This window comes from Scophthalmus maximus, chromosome 4, assembly GCF_022379125.1.
Source record: "Scophthalmus maximus strain ysfricsl-2021 chromosome 4, ASM2237912v1, whole genome shotgun sequence".
Taxonomy (NCBI): domain Eukaryota; kingdom Metazoa; phylum Chordata; class Actinopteri; order Pleuronectiformes; family Scophthalmidae; genus Scophthalmus; species Scophthalmus maximus.
In genome coordinates this window covers 18,986,999-19,005,646 of record NC_061518.1, presented here as the reverse complement: position 1 = coordinate 19,005,646, position 18,648 = coordinate 18,986,999, and the positions used below count along the sequence as shown (strand labels likewise).

General features: G+C 44.4%; 3 protein-coding genes across 13 annotated transcripts in view; 2 read left to right on the top strand and 1 right to left on the bottom strand.

The window, feature by feature from the left end:
- Nucleotides 1-7,355, top strand: part of LOC118302464 (SH2 domain-containing adapter protein F-like) — a 95,470-nt gene extending 88,115 nt beyond the window's left edge. For all 5 annotated transcript variants that reach the window (XM_035628612.2, XM_035628611.2, XM_035628613.2 and 2 more), the window contains one exon: nt 3,784-7,355. In XM_035628612.2, the coding sequence (XP_035484505.1) occupies nt 3,784-3,970 (187 nt within the window). In that variant the 3' untranslated portion in view covers nt 3,971-7,355. The remainder of the gene's footprint in view (nt 1-3,783) is intronic.
- Nucleotides 7,356-11,311: 3,956 nt separating this feature from the next.
- LOC118302276 (ubiquitin-like protein 7) lies at nt 11,312-16,677 on the bottom strand. Of its 3 annotated transcripts, none has more exons than XM_035628303.2 (11): nt 16,575-16,677; nt 16,007-16,197; nt 15,794-15,913; nt 15,196-15,281; nt 13,499-13,583; nt 13,346-13,403; nt 13,107-13,240; nt 12,756-12,805; nt 12,482-12,658; nt 11,801-11,914; nt 11,312-11,608 (listed from the first exon to the last, which is right to left on the bottom strand). In XM_035628303.2, exons 2-11 carry the CDS (start codon nt 16,179-16,181, stop codon nt 11,468-11,470), a joined length of 1,140 nt encoding a protein of 379 aa, XP_035484196.2. In that variant the 5' UTR covers nt 16,182-16,197; nt 16,575-16,677; the 3' UTR covers nt 11,312-11,467. The 3 variants fall into 3 exon arrangements, with proteins under 3 accessions (XP_035484196.2, XP_047187394.1, XP_035484195.2); XM_047331438.1 differs by having other exon boundaries at nt 16,007-16,217; nt 16,575-16,595; XM_035628302.2 differs by lacking the exon at nt 16,575-16,677 and adding an exon at nt 16,333-16,442.
- A 170-nt stretch (nt 16,678-16,847) lies between these two features.
- Nucleotides 16,848-18,648, top strand: part of cd276 (CD276 molecule) — a 61,349-nt gene continuing 59,548 nt past the window's right edge. For 3 of the 5 annotated variants that reach the window (XR_004790496.2, XM_035628304.2, XM_035628306.2), the window contains exon 1: nt 16,848-17,335. The gene's annotated coding sequence lies outside the window, so the exon portion shown is untranslated. Of the gene's footprint in view, nt 17,336-17,408; nt 17,552-18,648 lie in introns of those variants that run through there. The other 2 variants (XM_035628308.2, XM_035628305.2) reach the window with 2 other exon arrangements.

The window sequence follows — 18,648 nt, the reverse complement described above, 5'->3', positions numbered from 1 at the left end:
GGCCGCACGCCTCCCCTGCTGACAGCGGAAAAATTGAGTGGGAACCCCGAGGTGGAGACCCTCCATGTCTGAGGTGGCTGAAAAATGTATAAGGCCATGAGGTGGCACGTATGTGCACTGCATTATTGATAAGGACAGACGTCGCTGAGAACCGACAGCCTCAAGGGTATTTTTGCTGGAGGGAAAGCATTTCCTGTCTGCTGCGCCCTCCTCCTTTTTTTCCGTTCACATCTCCCTGACCCCCGCTACCTGCCCACCCTTCCCCATCTCTGGTGTGTGTGTGTCTTTGGGTGGAGAGAAATCGTTTAGGTGTTTGAAACCTATTAAACCCCTCACAAGCCCTCGCGGAGCACAGTGTCATCCTGTATCGCGCCTCACGCGAGAGCCCTGCACAGCATGTTTCCACTGGCTGAGCCCAGAAAATGTTCATGAAAGAAGAAAATCTTTCCCACAGCTTCTGTCTGATGCCAGAGCACTTCTAAGCCCGCTTCACACCAATACCCATATCTGTTGTTCATCCCTCACGTCTTCCAGAGAGGCGGGGATCGTCCTGGGTAGACTCATTCAATTTGTGTTTATATGATATAATGGGCGCACAGGATATCCAACTCCCAGTAATGCTTAAAAAGGTCATCGCTTCTTGCCAAGGATCGTTATCTTTTGGCAGATGCCTCTTATTTTTCTGGTGCCATAGATTCATAACACCGAGAGCATCATTCACGCCGCAATTCAATATGTAAAAGGTGGAGATAAGTGGTGATTGCTGTCAGGCTCTTCCTGCTCTGAGGTCTGCAGGGTTCAAATCAAAGTCATAAACCTCAATAAAGAGGGACGGCAGACCTCCCCGGCGAGATTAATCTTGATTAGACAAATAGAAGCCCACAATCACGGGGGATATGATAAGGCCACAAAGGCCTGTCTCCTCCAAAAAAATAGCCCCCTTGTTCATTTTTATCGGCAGCCTCGTTGTCCTGGTTTCTCTGTAACGTGATAAGCCGCCGTGAAGGACGACTGTGAAAAAGCAGCTGGGAATCAAAAAATTGATGCTATTGATGTGTTTGCCAATTTTAAGTGTGGCTCCGTGTAACCCGACACCTGCCCCCCAGTGCTCGACATGAAGATTCATCAAATACACTTAGCAGGGTTTTTTGTGGGGGTTTTTTCCAATCGAACTCTCCCGGCACCACTCACAGAACGGTAGAAACCATCGAAGCCTGTGCCAAAGGAAATGTGTCCCACTCTCCTCAAATCACCATGACCCGATTGATGACGTGCTCACACATTCGAGGGCCGGAGACGCGGGAACGGAGAAGTCTGACGGTCGCGTTGACGTCATCCTGCAGCCACCATAGAAACGTTATATGGCAATGGAGTTTTTGGAATATCTGAAATATCATCTATCGTGTACAGAACATAGGACACAGTTTCTTCGTCTCTCTTCAACTAAAGCATGAGATGAAACTATGGTATTCGTTATTTTTCCTGATAGATGTCCCTTAATTGAACCCTGTGCGTTCTTTGCCTCTCTCCCCACTTCAGTGTTATCTCTGTGCCGCTTTTCTCTCCGTGCACCGGGGAGCGAACGCATCCGCGGGCTTTACACATGCAATCATGAGATAAGTAAAGAATGGCCATGCCTCATGTTTAGGGTGCCAAAGGCCCCGCTCCCGCTGCTGTTCATCACAGATAATAGGCACAGCCACGACTATAGCAACTAGTATAAGTAAAGTATGGCGCTTTGAGATTGCTTTTAGCAATGAAAAGTGCTCTCTATAAATGAAATTTATTATTATTATTGTTATACATACATGCGTTTACGGGGGGGGGGACATATTTAATGAGCTCAAAGACGGTGGGCGCTTTGCTTGTCTGCTCCGCTACATGTGAACACAGGGAATAGTAGCGGATAGTACAAAAGGAAAAAGAGATGGCACGGGAAGGCTGGAGACCTCGTCAACACTCTTGACCGAGAGTCAATCTGATGTCTGTTGCTGCCATGATATTGTTACCGCATGCCCAGTTTGTCGGTGGAATAAATAATATCTCATCTACTTGAGCACCTGTCCTCCTGAGAGTCAGTGTAGCAGATAGCACACCGTTCACAGCTGTCGTTCCGACCGGATGGGGCGCGGTCGGCGGCTCGTCACAGAAAGGGATTAGCGAGAGGCTGGGAATTTCTTGGGGGTTTATCTCTCTAGTCTCTCTCTAGTTTCTTCTTTCTTTCTTCATTTCGGCAGCAAGATTAATATTTTAGATCAGGGGCGTAAAAAACATAATAGGATTTAAAGTAGAATAGATGGGAGATTAGTGGGCTGATTAAATCTCGTGCACTGTACAGCGCGTTGACGGCGGCTCGTCGCGACGCACACTTGTAGCGAGCGAGCGCATCGTATCTGAGGCCACATCGAGCGTCACTTGACGCCGGTTGAAAGAAAAGAAGCGATCATGCTTGAAAGGATTTTATAATATTTGGCTATTATGCTAATGACAAAAATCCAAGACAAAACACTATATTTACAGCAGGATATAAGGGCCATTAGGCTTTGGATTAGCCCCGCACGAAGATTACTGCTGTGTCACTTAACAATGGAACAAGCAATAAGTCATTTTCTATTCTACGGCTGAAGATTACTGGGCAGATGTAAAATGTATCGATCAGAGGCCGCCCAGAAAGACGGGGAGCTTTTAATCGGCTGTGCATTTATTTGCTGTGGCTTAAGTGATTTATCCTGAGGGTTCATTAGCAATGCCCCTGCGCTCTGGATGTGAAACCCAGAAGCTCGAGCAGCCCGCCTTTTAGTCGCCTCCCCGGGCGGCTCCACAGTTATCAGAGGTAATCCAGCTTTCAGAACATTGTCACGTACTGTTGGGAGAGCGACGGCTGTGGGAGTCAATGTGAACTGGGCTGTCTGGGAGGGGTGAGATGTTCATTTTCCAATATATTCAGGTTCATGCTTACATACTTTTTTCTTCAAATTGTTTTGGGGGGGGGGGGGGCTCTACGGGGTGCAAATGTCAGTGTCTGTCGGTCGATCCGCCAATGTTGTTCCAGACTGAAATATCTCATGGGTGGGTTGCTGTGAAATTTTGTACAGATATCAACAGTTCCCAGACGATTAAACCCAGTGTCTTTGGTGATGCCCTCATGTTTAATAAAGAGGTAGATATCAAGGATTTCCTCTTGGCTTCTCTCCTCTCACACCACCATTAGGTCGAAATTTCAATCTTTTCCGATGATTGGGATTATGAAAGCAAAATTAATGACATTCTCTTTATCACGCTGTGTCAAAGGTCAACAGTATACCTAAATGTTAGGGTTGTCACGTATTGTAAGAATTAGATACCCGAAGGCAAAATGGCACCCATTCATTTTAATTCAAATTAGCAAGACGTTAAAAAGGTTTTTAAAAAGTTTGCTTCCACGTTATGCGGCTCACCGCACATGCGGATTTGTGTCTCTTCTGCTGGCCACGCCCACATGGTCCCACTTGGCCATTAGACTTAATTTTATTATGACATCATGTACATGAAAGTACTCTTTCTTGATTCTGGGAAAATTTTACAAATAGAAAAACCTCAGTGGATTAAAAAGTCACATCATACTGAAAAATGATTCCATCCGTGATGCTGATATTGGCGTCATATGACGTGGCTTTGACTCTTTGTTGTGTCACCTTCTCTTACGCAAGTTACTATGTATTTTCATGCAGACCCTTGATCTGTTTTTACATAACTAACAACATGTTTCTCCTGTCCCGCTCTTTCTGTCGTCCCCGTCTCCAGGAGCAGCCAGGGCTTCATGCACATGAAGCTGTCGCGGACAAAGGAGAACAAGTACATCCTGGGCCAGAACAGCTGCCCGTTTGACAGCGTGCCTGAGATCATCCATTTCTACTCCAGCCGCAAGCTGCCTATCAAGGGTGCCGAACACATGTCCCTGCTCTACCCCGTGGCCATTAGGACACTATAGTGCTCCGGGTCACCTGCAGGCGTCGCCCCCCCCCCCTGCAGCAATGGACCACCGTGGCTCCACTCTCCCCGTCCCTGTGGACGGAGCCCTGTCGGCTGGAGGGGAAGACGAACAGTGGCATCCCACACTGCTGCTCCTCACTCACCTCACTGGCCGACAGAATCCAAAACCTGATTTGAAGGCCTCCTGCATTCTATCTCCCACTTACAGACTTCTTTTTTATGATTTGATGTTATTATATTCTATTTTATTTTATTTTTATTTATGACAGTCACTCGCTTCATCACATCACAGACTGAGGAACACCATTTCACTTATTCTTGAGCTGACTCCCCCCCCCCACCCCCCGGCACTTAAACCCTTCGAAGAAAAAAGAAAAGGTACAACAGCGTAATATTTGCCACTGAGATGTACCTTTTTATCAAACACGTGTTGTACCTTTTTTTTTATTTCTAAGAGTGCACGTCATGACGGTCTGATTCCTCTCATTCGGCTAGGCTCTGCTGTTGTTTTAATTGTTTGTTAGGGGACTTGAAGATTGTAAGAGCCGCGTAAGGGAAGCGACTTTTATGAGGCATGTTAAGGGATATTGTCCACATGGGCCCCATACGGTGGCCAGGATATTGAATAAACCGGGCCGTGTATGAATGGTATTTCCCCAGCTGCGCAGGGCCAACGCGCCTGTGAGCTGTACAGATTGATCTCTCTATCTTGTCATAGTGCATGCTGTCTGCTATCCATCACCGAGTGGGTGTATCACGTCAACGACAGTGTAAGTACCACGGTGGTGAGACAGGCAGGGGAGCATGATGGATGGGTCGTCCCATCCGACACAGTACAATTGGCTGAGGCAAGAGACCAGAGCCTGTCCAAATGGACCAAATTACCCCCGCTGCCCCTGCTTAGTGTGGCTTTGCATCGGGAGAATGAAATATGCCTGCATTGTCTACCTCAGAAAATCAATTTCATTCGCCCATCTGCAGATCAATAGGTACAATGGGATCGCAGACATCGATCTGCCCTCCCTTCGACATTCCCGATTCCCTTCCAATTGCATCATTGGTTTTAGAAATATGTCTAAGTTAATCCAAGATTTTTGTTTTTTAATGAAAACATTTTCATAAAAAAAGGAAAGACAAAACATATTTTCCAGATCCGCAATTGTATGTGTAGTCACTAATATGATACCTTGTGATGTCAGTAACAAATGTTTGGTCAATGCCTTATAATGCATGGGTCAAATCAGTCCGCAAGCTCCGCTGATTTCTAATTCTGCTTTTAATCGATTGTTCCGTGACTGTAATTAATTCTGGGGTAATTGTTGCTGATGTGTTACTCCCGTGTGACGGCCCGTCGGCCCCCTCGCCCTCATCGTCCCGTGCCGATGTGATCATGTCTTTTGGGACTACTCCAGCCTCTTCTACTGTGGTGCTTTGCCTTTTTTTTTTTTTTTTTTTTACTTTAGCTTCAAGTTCTGCTATAAATGCACGTTTGCCTCAGTGGCCGTGGCTCGGCAACACGGGTCACGGCGTCTCCTGACCAACGGGATTGTCAAGCCTCACGTGAGAGACGATCGCATCCTCTCCTTGGACCAATCACAATGCAGCCTGTTTGAACCGGACGGACACCCACCTTCGACCTGTTCAGCCTGCTCTCTATCATCGACCCCTTTACTACCAGATGTGCGAACATGTGTGAATGGGAGCGAGTAAGCAGGTGTCCGACATGTGCACGGTGTTTGTGTGCTACTGGGCACAGACTTCCTGAGTTCCAGTGTGTTTTTTAACCCTGCTGGTACAAACTGGTGACAGTTGTTGCTTGAATCTTTTCGGTTGTCACTTGTTGTTTTTCTGCCCCCCTGAACTTAAGAAATTAGAATTCAGCCCACATTTGATTTTTGCAATCCTAGAAATGACATGACATGTCTTGTGGCCAACTCTCTGCAGTTTACTGAAATAAAATTCCAACCCACTGCAAATAATAATTTTAATAAGTCAGCGAGAACGTGCTCTGAGAACAACCTTTGTCGGTCTTGGGAGTTGCAAAAATCATTTGGTTGGTGGGTTAATTAGCAAGTCCAAGTAAAATTTTGAATTTTGAATTGATGAAAATATGACCGACACCGGGAACTAGACGCTGGCTTTTTACGCAAGCATGACCACTGTATACAAATTGAGGCTTTGATTATATCTACACTGTGTGCTATGCAACTATAAACTGCTGTCGTTGAAGGGAAAATGATTGGAGTGTGTGTGTCTGTGTGTGTGTGTGCGTTTGTGTGTGCGTGAGCCTCCACCAAAAGTTGACACGTGATGGTACAAAATGTCCACAGGGAAGCAATGTAGTCGGCAGAATGACCTGAATAGTGAAAGTAGTTTGCAGAAAGGGGAATGTGCACATAGTGCAGTCGGGGAGCGGACGGACGCGGCTGTCATTGGATAAGTGCAGTGCGTCATAAGAGGGCGTCTGTTCATGTGATGGGGCGACCTCCACAGCTTTAGTAGGGAATAGTATGTTGTTGCAGTGGACCTATGTATTTCCTTGAAAGAAGATATCCTAAGAAAAAACTAGATTCAAATAAACTATATGTGTGATGTATTCTTCATGTACTAGATGCTCCCTGTTGAAGAGATCAAACAGTAGAGGCTCTTTATTTAGTTACTGCTGCTCGTGAGTATTTCTCTACCATAGGGAAGAGTGCGCGTGTGTGTGTGTGTGTGTGTGTGTGTGTGTGTGTGTGTGTGTGTGTGTGTGTGTGTGTGTGTGTGTGTGTGTGTGTGTGTGTGTGTGTGTGTGTGTGTGTGTGTGTGTGTGTGTGTGTGTGTGTGTGTGTGTGTGTGTGTGTGTGTGTGTGTGTGTGTGTGTGATGGCCACACTGCTTAGAGAGAGGCCTTAGCTCTGAGAGAGAAAAAGGAAAAAAAAACGGGGGAGGTGGAAAGGAAGAATGAGGGAGAGCCAGAGCGGAGGGTGTTGGGACACGGGGAGGCATTTGCTGCAATCAGCAGACACATTCTTCGCATTCGTATATTTCTACTATGAAAATCCTGACAGAGCCCTTCTCCTCCCTCAGAAGTGTCTTAATGTGTGTGTGTGTGTGTGTGTGCGTGTGCATGTGCGTGTGTGTGTGTGTGTGTGCGTGCGCGTGCACTGGTGTAAGCAGCCATCAGCCATTGACTTGCCCCGTGTGTATCCAGTGTATCACTTTACTCTGGTAAAGTGGCATGTATGAGTTTCCTTTGTGTACATTTCCGTGCCACGTATGTATGCACTACTTATAACATATCTCTGTACAGTCCCTCATGGCCAAATGTATATACTGAATGTATTGTATGGGGACATAGAGGCATCAAGGTTCAAAAAAAATAAAATTGGGTTTATGAGTTAATCGTGCGGCCCTGATACGTTGATTGTGCATGATCACCTGTCGTTGCCACGGAAAAAGCAGACATGGAACTATTTTACTACAGGAGAAAAAAAACCTTCATGCGTCTTCGCCCTCACCAGTTTCCATGGTGAAGCCTTTTGATAAATGGCGGAGAGCGACCACTGTTTGCGCCAAGGACAGAAAGCTGGAGCTATTATCAAGCCAGTGCTCCAGCACTTGTTCTCTATTGATCCACTTTCCAGCGCAGTGGTACAATTATTTCATTCATTTTTCGGACTCCGTTGTTCATGCCACGGCAGTAGCATTTTCCTGATGTGTCTGTCTAAAGCTTGCTTGTCCATATTTCCCAAGCGGCGAGCCACCGTGATGTCACCCATTGGTTGGTGAAGCTCCAGTAACCACAGTCTCCAGCACCTCTTTGGCAATAAAGCCGTACATGCACACGAGCAGTTTTGGTCCAAATAGTGAATTTAATAAAGCGCATGATTCTCGACGTAGTATCGAATTCTTAGCCAAACAGGAGGGAGAAACAGACGCGTCGCTTTTGCGAAGGCAATGTGATTTTATGGCACTGTTAATAAACTTTTGGAAGGATTTAGTAAAGTGGTACAACTAATTATATATCTTTTAAATGAAAATCCCATACATTTTTCACGCATCACTAAGAAAACAAGTCCGCCGTATTCGCTCAATATTTTTGAATTAACCAACTGCAAGTGTACCAATTGAAAATTTGTCTCTGTTTCCCTATAATTTGTCAAATATTACTTAGATCTAGATAAATATGAGTTTTATGGAGCTTTGCAGAGACCACAAAAAATTAAAAGATGATTGTTTTTTTAATTCTTTTACAATGCTTGAAAAAAAAAAAAAAAAAAAAAAATATATATATATATATATATATATATATATATATATATATATACTAATAACATTGCATTGTCCACCTTGTCTGTAGATACTTTCAAAGGTAATTCTACCAGTGAAATTCCTGATCCCTTCACCTACAGTTACTTTCAGAGCTGTTCTTTCTTCTTTTCTTTTCTTTTTTTAAAGGAGCACATTTTGGCTACCAAACAACTGGCAGGCACAGGCAGGGATTGGATGAAAGGAAGCATTGGACGCTCCGCAGCCTCTCAAGCTGTTAGACATTTGGCAGAACCTGTGATACACACACCTCAAGCTTGGATGCAGACAGGGAAGAACTTTGTCTCTGTAGCTCTGACAGAGCTTTTGGCAGCTACAGGCCGCGCAACTTTGCAAAAGTTAGAGGCAACAGACAACTTTCAGGCCCCTATAGCAGTCCCAGTTGGTATTATTGTTTGGGGGGGGCCCAAAGGAACGCGGATGGTGTGGTTTTTCTATCGTCATTACACTGTGCGATCAGTTTGAACATCATAACCACGAGTCAAAAAGTTGTCTACTGTATGTCCGCGTTAACATGTCTATATGGCAGCGGGTGAAACCAAACTGATCGATTTTTGGTGTTATCTTTTTGACATTTTCCTCAAAAATGGCTGCACAAAATACTACGATAAAAGTCACGAATCTTCTCCACTGAAAAGGGAAAATCCGTTCTGACACTGTTCAAGAAGAGCACCGGCTCCGCACATCAGATCCCGTCAGATTTAGTCGTTGACGTTCTCCCATCTCACCCGACTCTTATCAAATCCATGGAACTTCAAACAAGGAGTGAAGTTGCTATTTAAAGTTCCCTCTCTGACTCCCCGCCGTGGTTTCCAGCAGGATCTTTGCCTCTCCCCGTGCGGCGGCTCTGTTCTCCTCCTCCAGAGAAGCTCCATCAAGGGTTAAGGCACCTGGGATGAAATGCATCAAAGAAGCTTTTGTGGGCAAGAAGAGAGCCGAGAACCGAGAGAAGAGGGAGGGGTGGGGGTGGGGGGGTGAATAAAAGCGTCGCCTTGAAAGCAATGAATGGGCCACAGAGGGATAAAATGGCCCTCGCGTCCGTCAGAGGCTCATTTCATATTCTGCTCAGTCACACCGGGCACAAAACAATCTCAGGTAACAGACCGTATGCTAATACCACGTGAAATGCCCCTTTTCAGAAAGACAAAAGCAGCAGGAAGCACATGGTACCCAGCCCTCTCTGCTCTGGCACGGCGGTGCATTTCATCCTGAGAGAAAAGTGTTGGGTTTTTGTTCATTTAGAGGAGCGTTCACACCATTTCAAAAAGATCTGCCGTTGATTATTCCTATTGGCTTAACATATTGCCCGCAAGGACACCAGGCTCATTACCTGAATCCCAGGTCACTGCAGGAGTAATTGGGCAGATGTGTGCCAGCTTCAAAGCGCCAGGCTCAGTTCATTAGGAAGCAACTTGTTTGAGCCACCTCCTGATCAACTATTATTTTTTTTGCTCGACTCTCCGCCGCTGTTCAAAGCCTCACTGACCATGGGGCTGAAGTGCTGTGTAGGCGTCCTGTGATGACTCTGGCGAATCGCAGAGAGTGAACGATAGTTATGACAAAAATAAGGTCCTATACTGTAGATAAAGTAACAGCTTAGCTTCCTGCCGCCACCAGTGATGATTGTCCCCATTATGAAACCAAAAAAATAAGCCCATGAAGAACCACTGATCTCTCTCACGCAATGGATTTTTTTCAAAAAATGTATTTCACTTTCTTTCTTCAAAGAATTGAATGTTGTAGAAAACAGCCGACAGCTGCAAGCCACACTCCGGTTCACTCTTGTTGTAAAAGATTAATATCCGTCAAGGTCCTGCGAGAATACACATAGTCAACGCGACGCTGCCGTGTGCGCACTGTTGACGACAAAGGGACCTAAACACGGTGTGCAATAACACCTTTTCTATACCGTGTGTGACGCAGTCTCATACACCATTGAGTGTCTCCATGACAACTTCACGAGGCGAGTTTCCACATTCAATTGTTTAGAAAATATAAAGCAGCAGGTAAAACCCTTGTGATAGTTAGTTATATGCACTTACACCATATAATAGACAGAATATACTGCTGTGTGTGTGTCTGTGTGTATTTTTCAAAAAAATATCTTTCAAATCAATGCAAAACTATTCCACGTTGTCCCTGCTTGGTTTGAAATGTGACTTTTTATTCACTATTGTTTTGTTTTGACGCCACGACACGGTTTTCCTTCAGCGCGTTGGCAGTGCTTTATTTTTAAAATACCCTTGGAGGCAGTTGGAGGTAGAAATAGCCCGCAGGTGTGCTTGCATATAAAATGGTAATGGGGACAGACGGACACAAAGCACTGTTTGGGTGCTGCCCCCATGAGAGGGAGCAATCCACTGATTGAGCTGTCACAGTCACAGATGCAGTAATAAAACTAAGCAGAGCAATTACTGTAGATGGAGAATGGTAGTTGGCAGGGGGGTAGGGGGGCAGGCAATATGTCCTCCCATAAACACTGTGATGGGAGACAACAAGACAAAGCAAATGTTTCTGTCTGTAATAAGGCTGAGGGGATAATAAAAGGGGTGGGGGGGCTCACATAATGGCAGCGATGCTCTGGCAAGTACAGCAACATCTCAGAGGATGTCAATGAAGCTATCACCTTGTCTGTGCTTACTTTCACTTTCATGTTACTGGCTGTCTGCACATAGTGTCCCTCTTTAAAAAATTAAATCACACAAAGTCAACAAAGCCGCCGACAGAAACTTCCACAGAGGGCAGATCAAGAACATTATTTAAAATTTAGGGAAGCTGATGTGGAAAAGCGAATAAACAAGCTCTGTGTTTGTGTATGTGCGTGCGTGCGTGCGTGTGATGGCCAGCAATAATCAGTGATGTCTGGATAGAAACATACTACTGCATTGCCATCTAGTGGACAAAGAGGGGAATTGCATAGGCTTCAGGAAGACAACGTAAACGCAGGAGATCATTAAGAGAGATTTAGAGTCAATGCCACCAATTGAGTAACAGCAAGATCGCCTGTCGAGTTGATGAGGGAAGCGTGGTTGAATGTGTTACCATTATTTATTATCATCATCAGTCTAGTCACAATAACAAAAAAAAAATCTGTCAAGACCTTTGTGGAGCTCAGTTGAAACGGTAATGTGTTATTATTCAAAATGTCTGGGCAGCATCATTACAAGCTCATTCTTGTTGTGAACTCAGAGTCCTGGGCCTCCAGCAAATATGAGCTCGAGGGCAGCCTGGATGTCACCCTCTGTGGCCTGCAGCGCCCTCAGCATCAGCTCCTCGTCCTGGATCCCCATGTCCCTGAGCTGCTGCATCTGGGATTGCCAGCGGCCCTGGAAAAAACAAAACGCACATTCAAAGAAATTTGAATTGTGTAGACAGAGTCTAAATGTCCTTGCAGCTGCAGTGTAAACCTTCCACTGACACCACAAAAATACAAAACATTTAAAAAATATTGTTTGATTTGCCCGGAGCACATTTCCTTCATGAAGTGAATATGGGGACGAGCCCGTTCAAAGTCTCACCTGTAGAGCGGACATGTTGGTGGCTTGCAGAGCTTGCTGTAGAGCCTGGCTGAACAGATCGTTACTGACTGGGGTCCCTGCTGGCATGGGGGCTACGCCACTGGAGGGGTCCGCCTGAAGCACAAAGAAAGACAAGATAAAAGTTTTAATCTGTGGCAATGCGGCCAGGTTTTGAGGCAGAGATCGTATTTTGTTGAATATTAGGTATGACATGCACGTGCCTCGGAAGAACCCAAATGAAATCCCTACATTAAAGAGGAACTGTCGCACTGCAGAGCACAGATGGCACAAAAAAGTAAAAAATTACAATGTGCATATAGAGATATGATCAGAAAAATAAAAAATGTATAGTGCTGCAATTCGGTCCACTAGGCAATGTAATTTTGTCCACACTGGTAAATTCTAACTTAAGCTACCCTAGAGTGCTTTTCTAACATCATTGATTACCTCATTAACCCTGTTACAGACCATAGCTACCATCTTATAGCTTCTAAATGTGATTCATTTGAGGACTACATCAAAGAGAAGAAGAGTACAGCATGTCTCATAAACTTTAAGCTCCAGGGTGAAGCCCTGCTGGACAGTTTTAGCCTGGTCGACGTTGGAATGCTTGGGGAGGGTGATGGTTTAAACAGAAATCATGCATGGGTGTGTATATATAATCTTTATTCTAAATCTTACTTGGCTTGCTGTTGTGGGAGTGACTGCGCTGCTGTCAGGAGTGCTAGCGAGGGCCAACGCGGTCGCCAGCTCGCTCTGCGTTATTGGTCGAGGGCCCGCGGCTCCGCTGTGGCTCAGAGACACTGGTCGCATTCCCACTGAGGCCCCTGCCCGGCTGGAGGGCCCCGCTGAGCTTCCCTGTCACACGCATTTAGAAACACGTAAATACATTAGCGTTATCAGTCCCCCCTGAACATGATATCTGACGTAGACCATCAACTACTGAGTGACTCACCGACTGGAAATCGTCATCGTCGTCGGACATGCCCTCGAACATGAAGCCTCCTGGCGAATGAAAACAACGAGTTGTACATTTTCAGTGAAAACAACAGAAACTGATTTGTAAAAATGCATCAAAACGTCTATTATAAAGGAACAACAAGATGTAAAAATGATGTAGGTGTTTACACTCAAAGTGCGGATGTAAGAACTATTTTTAAAAAGGGCCAGATACAACACGTACATTTTATCAACTATATAACTATTGTCTATCTAACTTCAGTTGTTTTAATATGTGGAGCTTGTCAACAGTAGCAAGTATTACTATTAGAATTACTATTCTAAGTATTACTATTGGTTAACTTACCAGGCATATCACTGTAGGAACTGGCAGAGACGTTGCGAGAGGAGCTGGCACTGGACTGAGTGGGCATGCTTCCCGCCACAGAGTGCAGGACCAGGATGATGGCGTTGACGAGCGCTGGGTGTGAGCTGATTAATCTAATAAATAAAGGGTAGAGATGGGGAATTTAATCGACCTGCCACTTGCGCACCCGAGTTGCCTCGCGCCAGTCTGAGCCAATAAAGAAGCCGAGCCATACTCACACATCCAACATGCTGGGGTCCGTGAATTGCACGAAGAGATCTTTGTCTTGAAGCACACCTGAACAGATTAACGGTAAAATTAATGACTGTTTAAATGTTTCCACGGTACAACGTGATAACAAGACAATGTTTATGAAACTGAGCAGGTCCTACCTAAGGCAATTGGGTCTGACCGGAGCCCTGGTGTGGCGACGATGATCTGATCCAGGGACTCTTTATTTGTGAGCATTTTATATACCTACAAGTGTGGGAGAGTAAAGGTTGTGGTTAGTAAGCGTCTTTTGTAAACGTAGCGGCAGAAGAAGACATGGTAATAGTATTTTCAGCTGCAACAGTTGCAGGAATAGCAGCAATATCATTCATTTACTTAATGTAAATGATTTATGTGGGAATTATACATAGTTTTGACTGTAGAGAATAACCTGTATTCTTATTTAAATTATTCTAACCCTAGATGGTAGTGTACATTTCTTTCTGATATCTCTTTTATAGGGTAGCTTTTTTTCCCTCTCTCCTCTTTTTTTTAAAGAAAAAAATGTGTTCTCCACTCGTGAAACCAATGCTTTATGTTCGGCTATAGATCTTGTGGATGGAGATAAACCAGCAACGGCTTTTCAGACAGAAATGAGCAGCAACAAATGGAGCCACTTAATGACCAAAAAAAACCCCAACAACATTTTAAATCATAATAATACTTCAAGCATCATCAACACAGTAAATCTCTGGTGTATTCCAACGATTTTGTTCTGCTCTATATTTCTCACTAAATAAACCAGTTCCATGAATACGCTACAGGCGGTGTAATCTGTCACTGGTCGTGTGGCTGCTCTCTTATGACTTTAAATGGTTTGTCAGATGAGCCCATCTGCTGCTGACAAATATCTCCATCAGCACGATCAGTTATCTGAGCTAACATCCATGTAGTTAAATCAATAAGTGAGCTGCCAAAACCAGTTTATGTCAGAAAAATGTTCCCATTCAATCTGAACCCTCTCCTTCTCACTCAAGACAACATGCTGGCCTTCTAAAACTATTTGTGCCAGGTCTACAGTGTATCATGGAAAGTTCCCAGCCTCTAATAGGTAAACCTGTCCATGTTGACGATCATCTTTGAGCAGTTCCTAGCTGGGTCACATTCACAGTAGAACGCAGCTAGGATGATCCTATCAGACGTAAACAGTTGTGAAAACAGGTGCGGCGACACCTGAAGGACAGTGCAGATGAATACAATCGCTCAAACCAAATATCGATTTCGAGTAAAAGATGTGTGTGTGACCAAAAACTAGTGAAATGCAAACACCTCAATGCATTCCTACATTCTGCAGTGAAGGACGACCTAGTTAACTTTTTACCAGATGTAAGACATGTGAAAGTTCACAAACGCTGTTGGGTGCAGTTAACTGGCTGTGCCAAAAAAGACACATTGTTTTACTTCTACCTCTATGACCAGGTGCAAATGTGCAAAGTATGTTTAAAATAACCCGAGCCCGTTTTCACATCACTCGGATATGTGAAATATGATTATAAGGATTTACACTTGGTGCACTTGCGACACAGTGTTTTGCCATGCATATCTTGATGTTTCCAAATTCAACATGATAAATCTAGACAAGGCCTTAATGGGAGATTGCGATTGTATGCTTAAAAATGTCCACAAATTTTGGCATAGACAAAAAATCACTGCAGCAGTGGATGGTGGACTGAGCGTTGTGCTTTTACTAAAATGAGCTAATCGGTTACGATGACTAGAACATAATTGACACTATCTTGAGCTTTGTTAGGACAGTATTCTGCAGGGGGTGTCACTCACTACAGGCCCCACTGTGTTGGACACCGTGTCCTCCACTCACCGAGTCTCTGTAGGAAGAGTTGAGAGAGTGAAGAGCAGCATGAAACACTCTAAACTCTCTGGCTGCAGTCGCTCTGTTCACAGGCTCTGGGCAAGAAACACACACATTGCATTAAGGTTTAGGCACGCACGGACGGACGCACGGACGCACGCACGGACGCACGCACGCACCCACTCTCTCTCTCAACAAGATAGAAAATGGGTCCGGACAGGAGCTGACAAAAATGTACGTGTCTCTGGTGAGTGCCAGAGTGAGAGAGGATTTCATATTCCACTCTCTGATGAAGGACATACAGGATGTTTTGAACCAGTGGTGTTTCACCACGGCTGTGTGTTCAGTGAAGGAGGAAGAGCTCATCTTTCACTCTGTGTTTTTATGACTTTATTTATTAAATACATTCATTCATTTATTTTTTTGTTTTTAGTTTGTAGTGCATTTGTAAAAAAAAAAAAAAAAAAGGTGATGTTCTGGTGATTTTTTAATGAAAGTTGTTTTCAAAAATCAAATCTCTCTCTCACACACACACACACACACACACACACACACACACACACACTTTCTCTCTCTCACACACACACACACACACACACACACACACCTGGATTGCTCTCTGGCTCTAGCCAAGTCCTTTTGAGGATGTGCAAGGTGGATCCTGGTTGAATCCCACAGGCGTCCAGCGTGAGTTCGTCTTTCAGTTTCCGCCCACAGTGGACCAACTCTGATATGCAACACGAACACAGAAGGACAGGACATTAGGGACTGACGACGAAGAGCAGGAGGCAAGTCACAGTTGTGAGCAGCAGTAACAGACCTATCAGTTCAGGATCGGGGATGGAGTCGGGCAGCTGAGCTGCCACGAGTTGTTTCAAGGTGGCGACTCTGTATCCTCCGGGGGGAACATCCCCCGGCACCATCTCTGGGAAGTGGAAGATGGACTTCGGGTGATCCACCAGCTTCAACGACAGTTGCCAGTCTGCAGAAGTCATCTCTCTCTCTCTCTCTCTCTCTCTCTCTCTCTCTCTCTCTGCAGACACAACACAGCCTTAGCATGGAGGGGATCTGGTGTTAATCAGGTATTACTGACGTGACCATAAGAGTCCAAGTGTTCGCTAAAAGTCCAACATTATGAGTACACACCGTCCATGTGTTGTTGTCTTTCGAGTAATGGTTGTGTTTTGAGGGGTGACATGAAAGGCTACGTTAGCAATGACGGTTAGCTTGCTTAACATTTGCTAAAGAAGCTCGTTGGTTTGCTTCACCAAACACGCACTGCTTGCAAAGTGTACCTTGGGTTTTAATCCGCCGATAGCACTGAAATGGATGTCAAATATAAAACGCGACGGCCGCTGTACGCTTCATAAAACAAACTGCACACTCACCGTTTTATTGTTGACACTCGAGCGACTTCCTGGTTTTGGTCACGTGGTCTGCGTGGGACGTTTGCGTTCGCTGTCCAAACGCAGGAGATTCCGCCACTCTGTGTCTTTAAGTGTCATTTTCCAGATGAATCTCCGTTCAGAAAATATTATCTTGACGTCCAACGACTACACACACATTCTATTAACAAATCAATACAATACAACGCAATGGAAAAACGGCCACTAAGTTAAATCTGTGTAGTGTAGACTGTATTTGACTGCAGTGATATATTCATGGACCGCATGCTAAGTCATAACTGCACCTCAAATGTATGAATATATCTCAGTGGAATCAAACAAACTATCACACATTGTGATATTATGGCAGGACACGTGGCGGATTCACTGCCGGTGGGTGTTTTCTCCCCCCGAACGGTTAACTCGGGGGTCGGGACATGTGGAGACTCTCTCCCCCCTCGGTATGACATCACTGCTGGACGGAGCAGCAAGGAGTGGTTTCTGTGCTGAAATTAATGGAACAAACCCTCACACCCTGAAGGAGGAGGAGAAGAAGAAGAAGGAGAAGAAGAAGAAGGAGAAGAAAAGACAGTTCATCCACCGTCCAACCAAACTGACAGCGGGTCGGCCGCAGTCTTCGTTGTGTTCGGCCGAGAGGGGAATGAACTGCTGTGGAAGATAACATCGTCTGCGCCGGACAGAGGAAAGAGTCCCGGCGGTGGCTGGTTTTGTTTTTTAAAGTAAAGTCTCGCCCTCCTAACATGGTAAGACTGACGACATGCCAGTGATTCAGTGCCGAAGGCAGAGCGGGTCATCGTGTGCGGGCTAGCGCGGGGAGAGAAGTGGGAAGTTGGGGTTTTCTTTGTTCAAAGACGAGCAACAGCTGAGGGGCAGAGCAAGGACCCGGTGAGCTCCGCCAGGGCAGCTGGTCCTCACGGGGTTCCGTCTGCTGTCGTGTGGAGAAAGAAAGAAAGAAAGATGTAAATATATATATATATATATTCATACGGTAGATACGTGCTAAGCTATATTTTTAGACAGTTTCAAAGATCGGGCCGGGGGGGGGGGGGGCAAGTATTAGTTATGAATGAAATGTACTGCGCCCCCTTGTGACAAAAAGTGAACACTGCATCGCTGCATTTAATCAGTGTAATCAGTGTGCCCATTACATTTACTGGCGAAATGACGTGGCTAAAGATGAAGCCTGAAACATTGGTATGGCTTATATATCGTAAAGCATTCATATATGTATATATATATATATATATATATATATATATATATATATATATATATATATATATATATATATACATATACATAGATGTAAATGTTGCGCTGGGTACGATGACATTAAGAAGCCAACCTGTCGGTGGATTCACACAAATCAACAACAGTTAACAAGTTTTTGTTTTTTTTAAAAAATAATATCAACGTATGGAAATATGTTGAAATAATATGGAAATTTGTAACTTACAACAGTGGGATATGTTATTGTTGTAAAGCGTGGCCTATTTCGGGAGAACTTTTATTTTCTTTGCACTGGGTACAATGACATTAAGTGGCAAACCTGTGGGGCACATTCACTTAACGGGTAAAAGAAAAAGAATATCAAAAATAATCTGTTCATTTATCAATATATACTAGTATATGAAAATGTATTGAAATAACATGTACAGTTGTAACTCGGGTAAACGGTGGGATAGCTTATTGTTGCAAAAGATAGCTGAGGATTCAATGCATACATACATTCAAAGTGAATGTTGGACGTCGACATATGGAGTTGTATATCTATGTGTACATATAAAGTGCAGTTGGATAAAGACAAGTGCAAGTTGGGTATATTTTCATTCAATGGAACAGTGAAATGTAGACATTTATATATATTGTCTGTAGTGTTACTAGTTGCTGTGGTTCAGACACTTACATACACATATTTATTATTCTTTCCATCCCCCCCAAAAAAATCGAGAAAAAAAAAATCAGCCTCACTAAATTATGTTCATATATTTAGACTTTCATCTAATCTTAGTGTATCTTTTTGTATCAAAGATAAAAAAAAAAAACGGTCTCAACA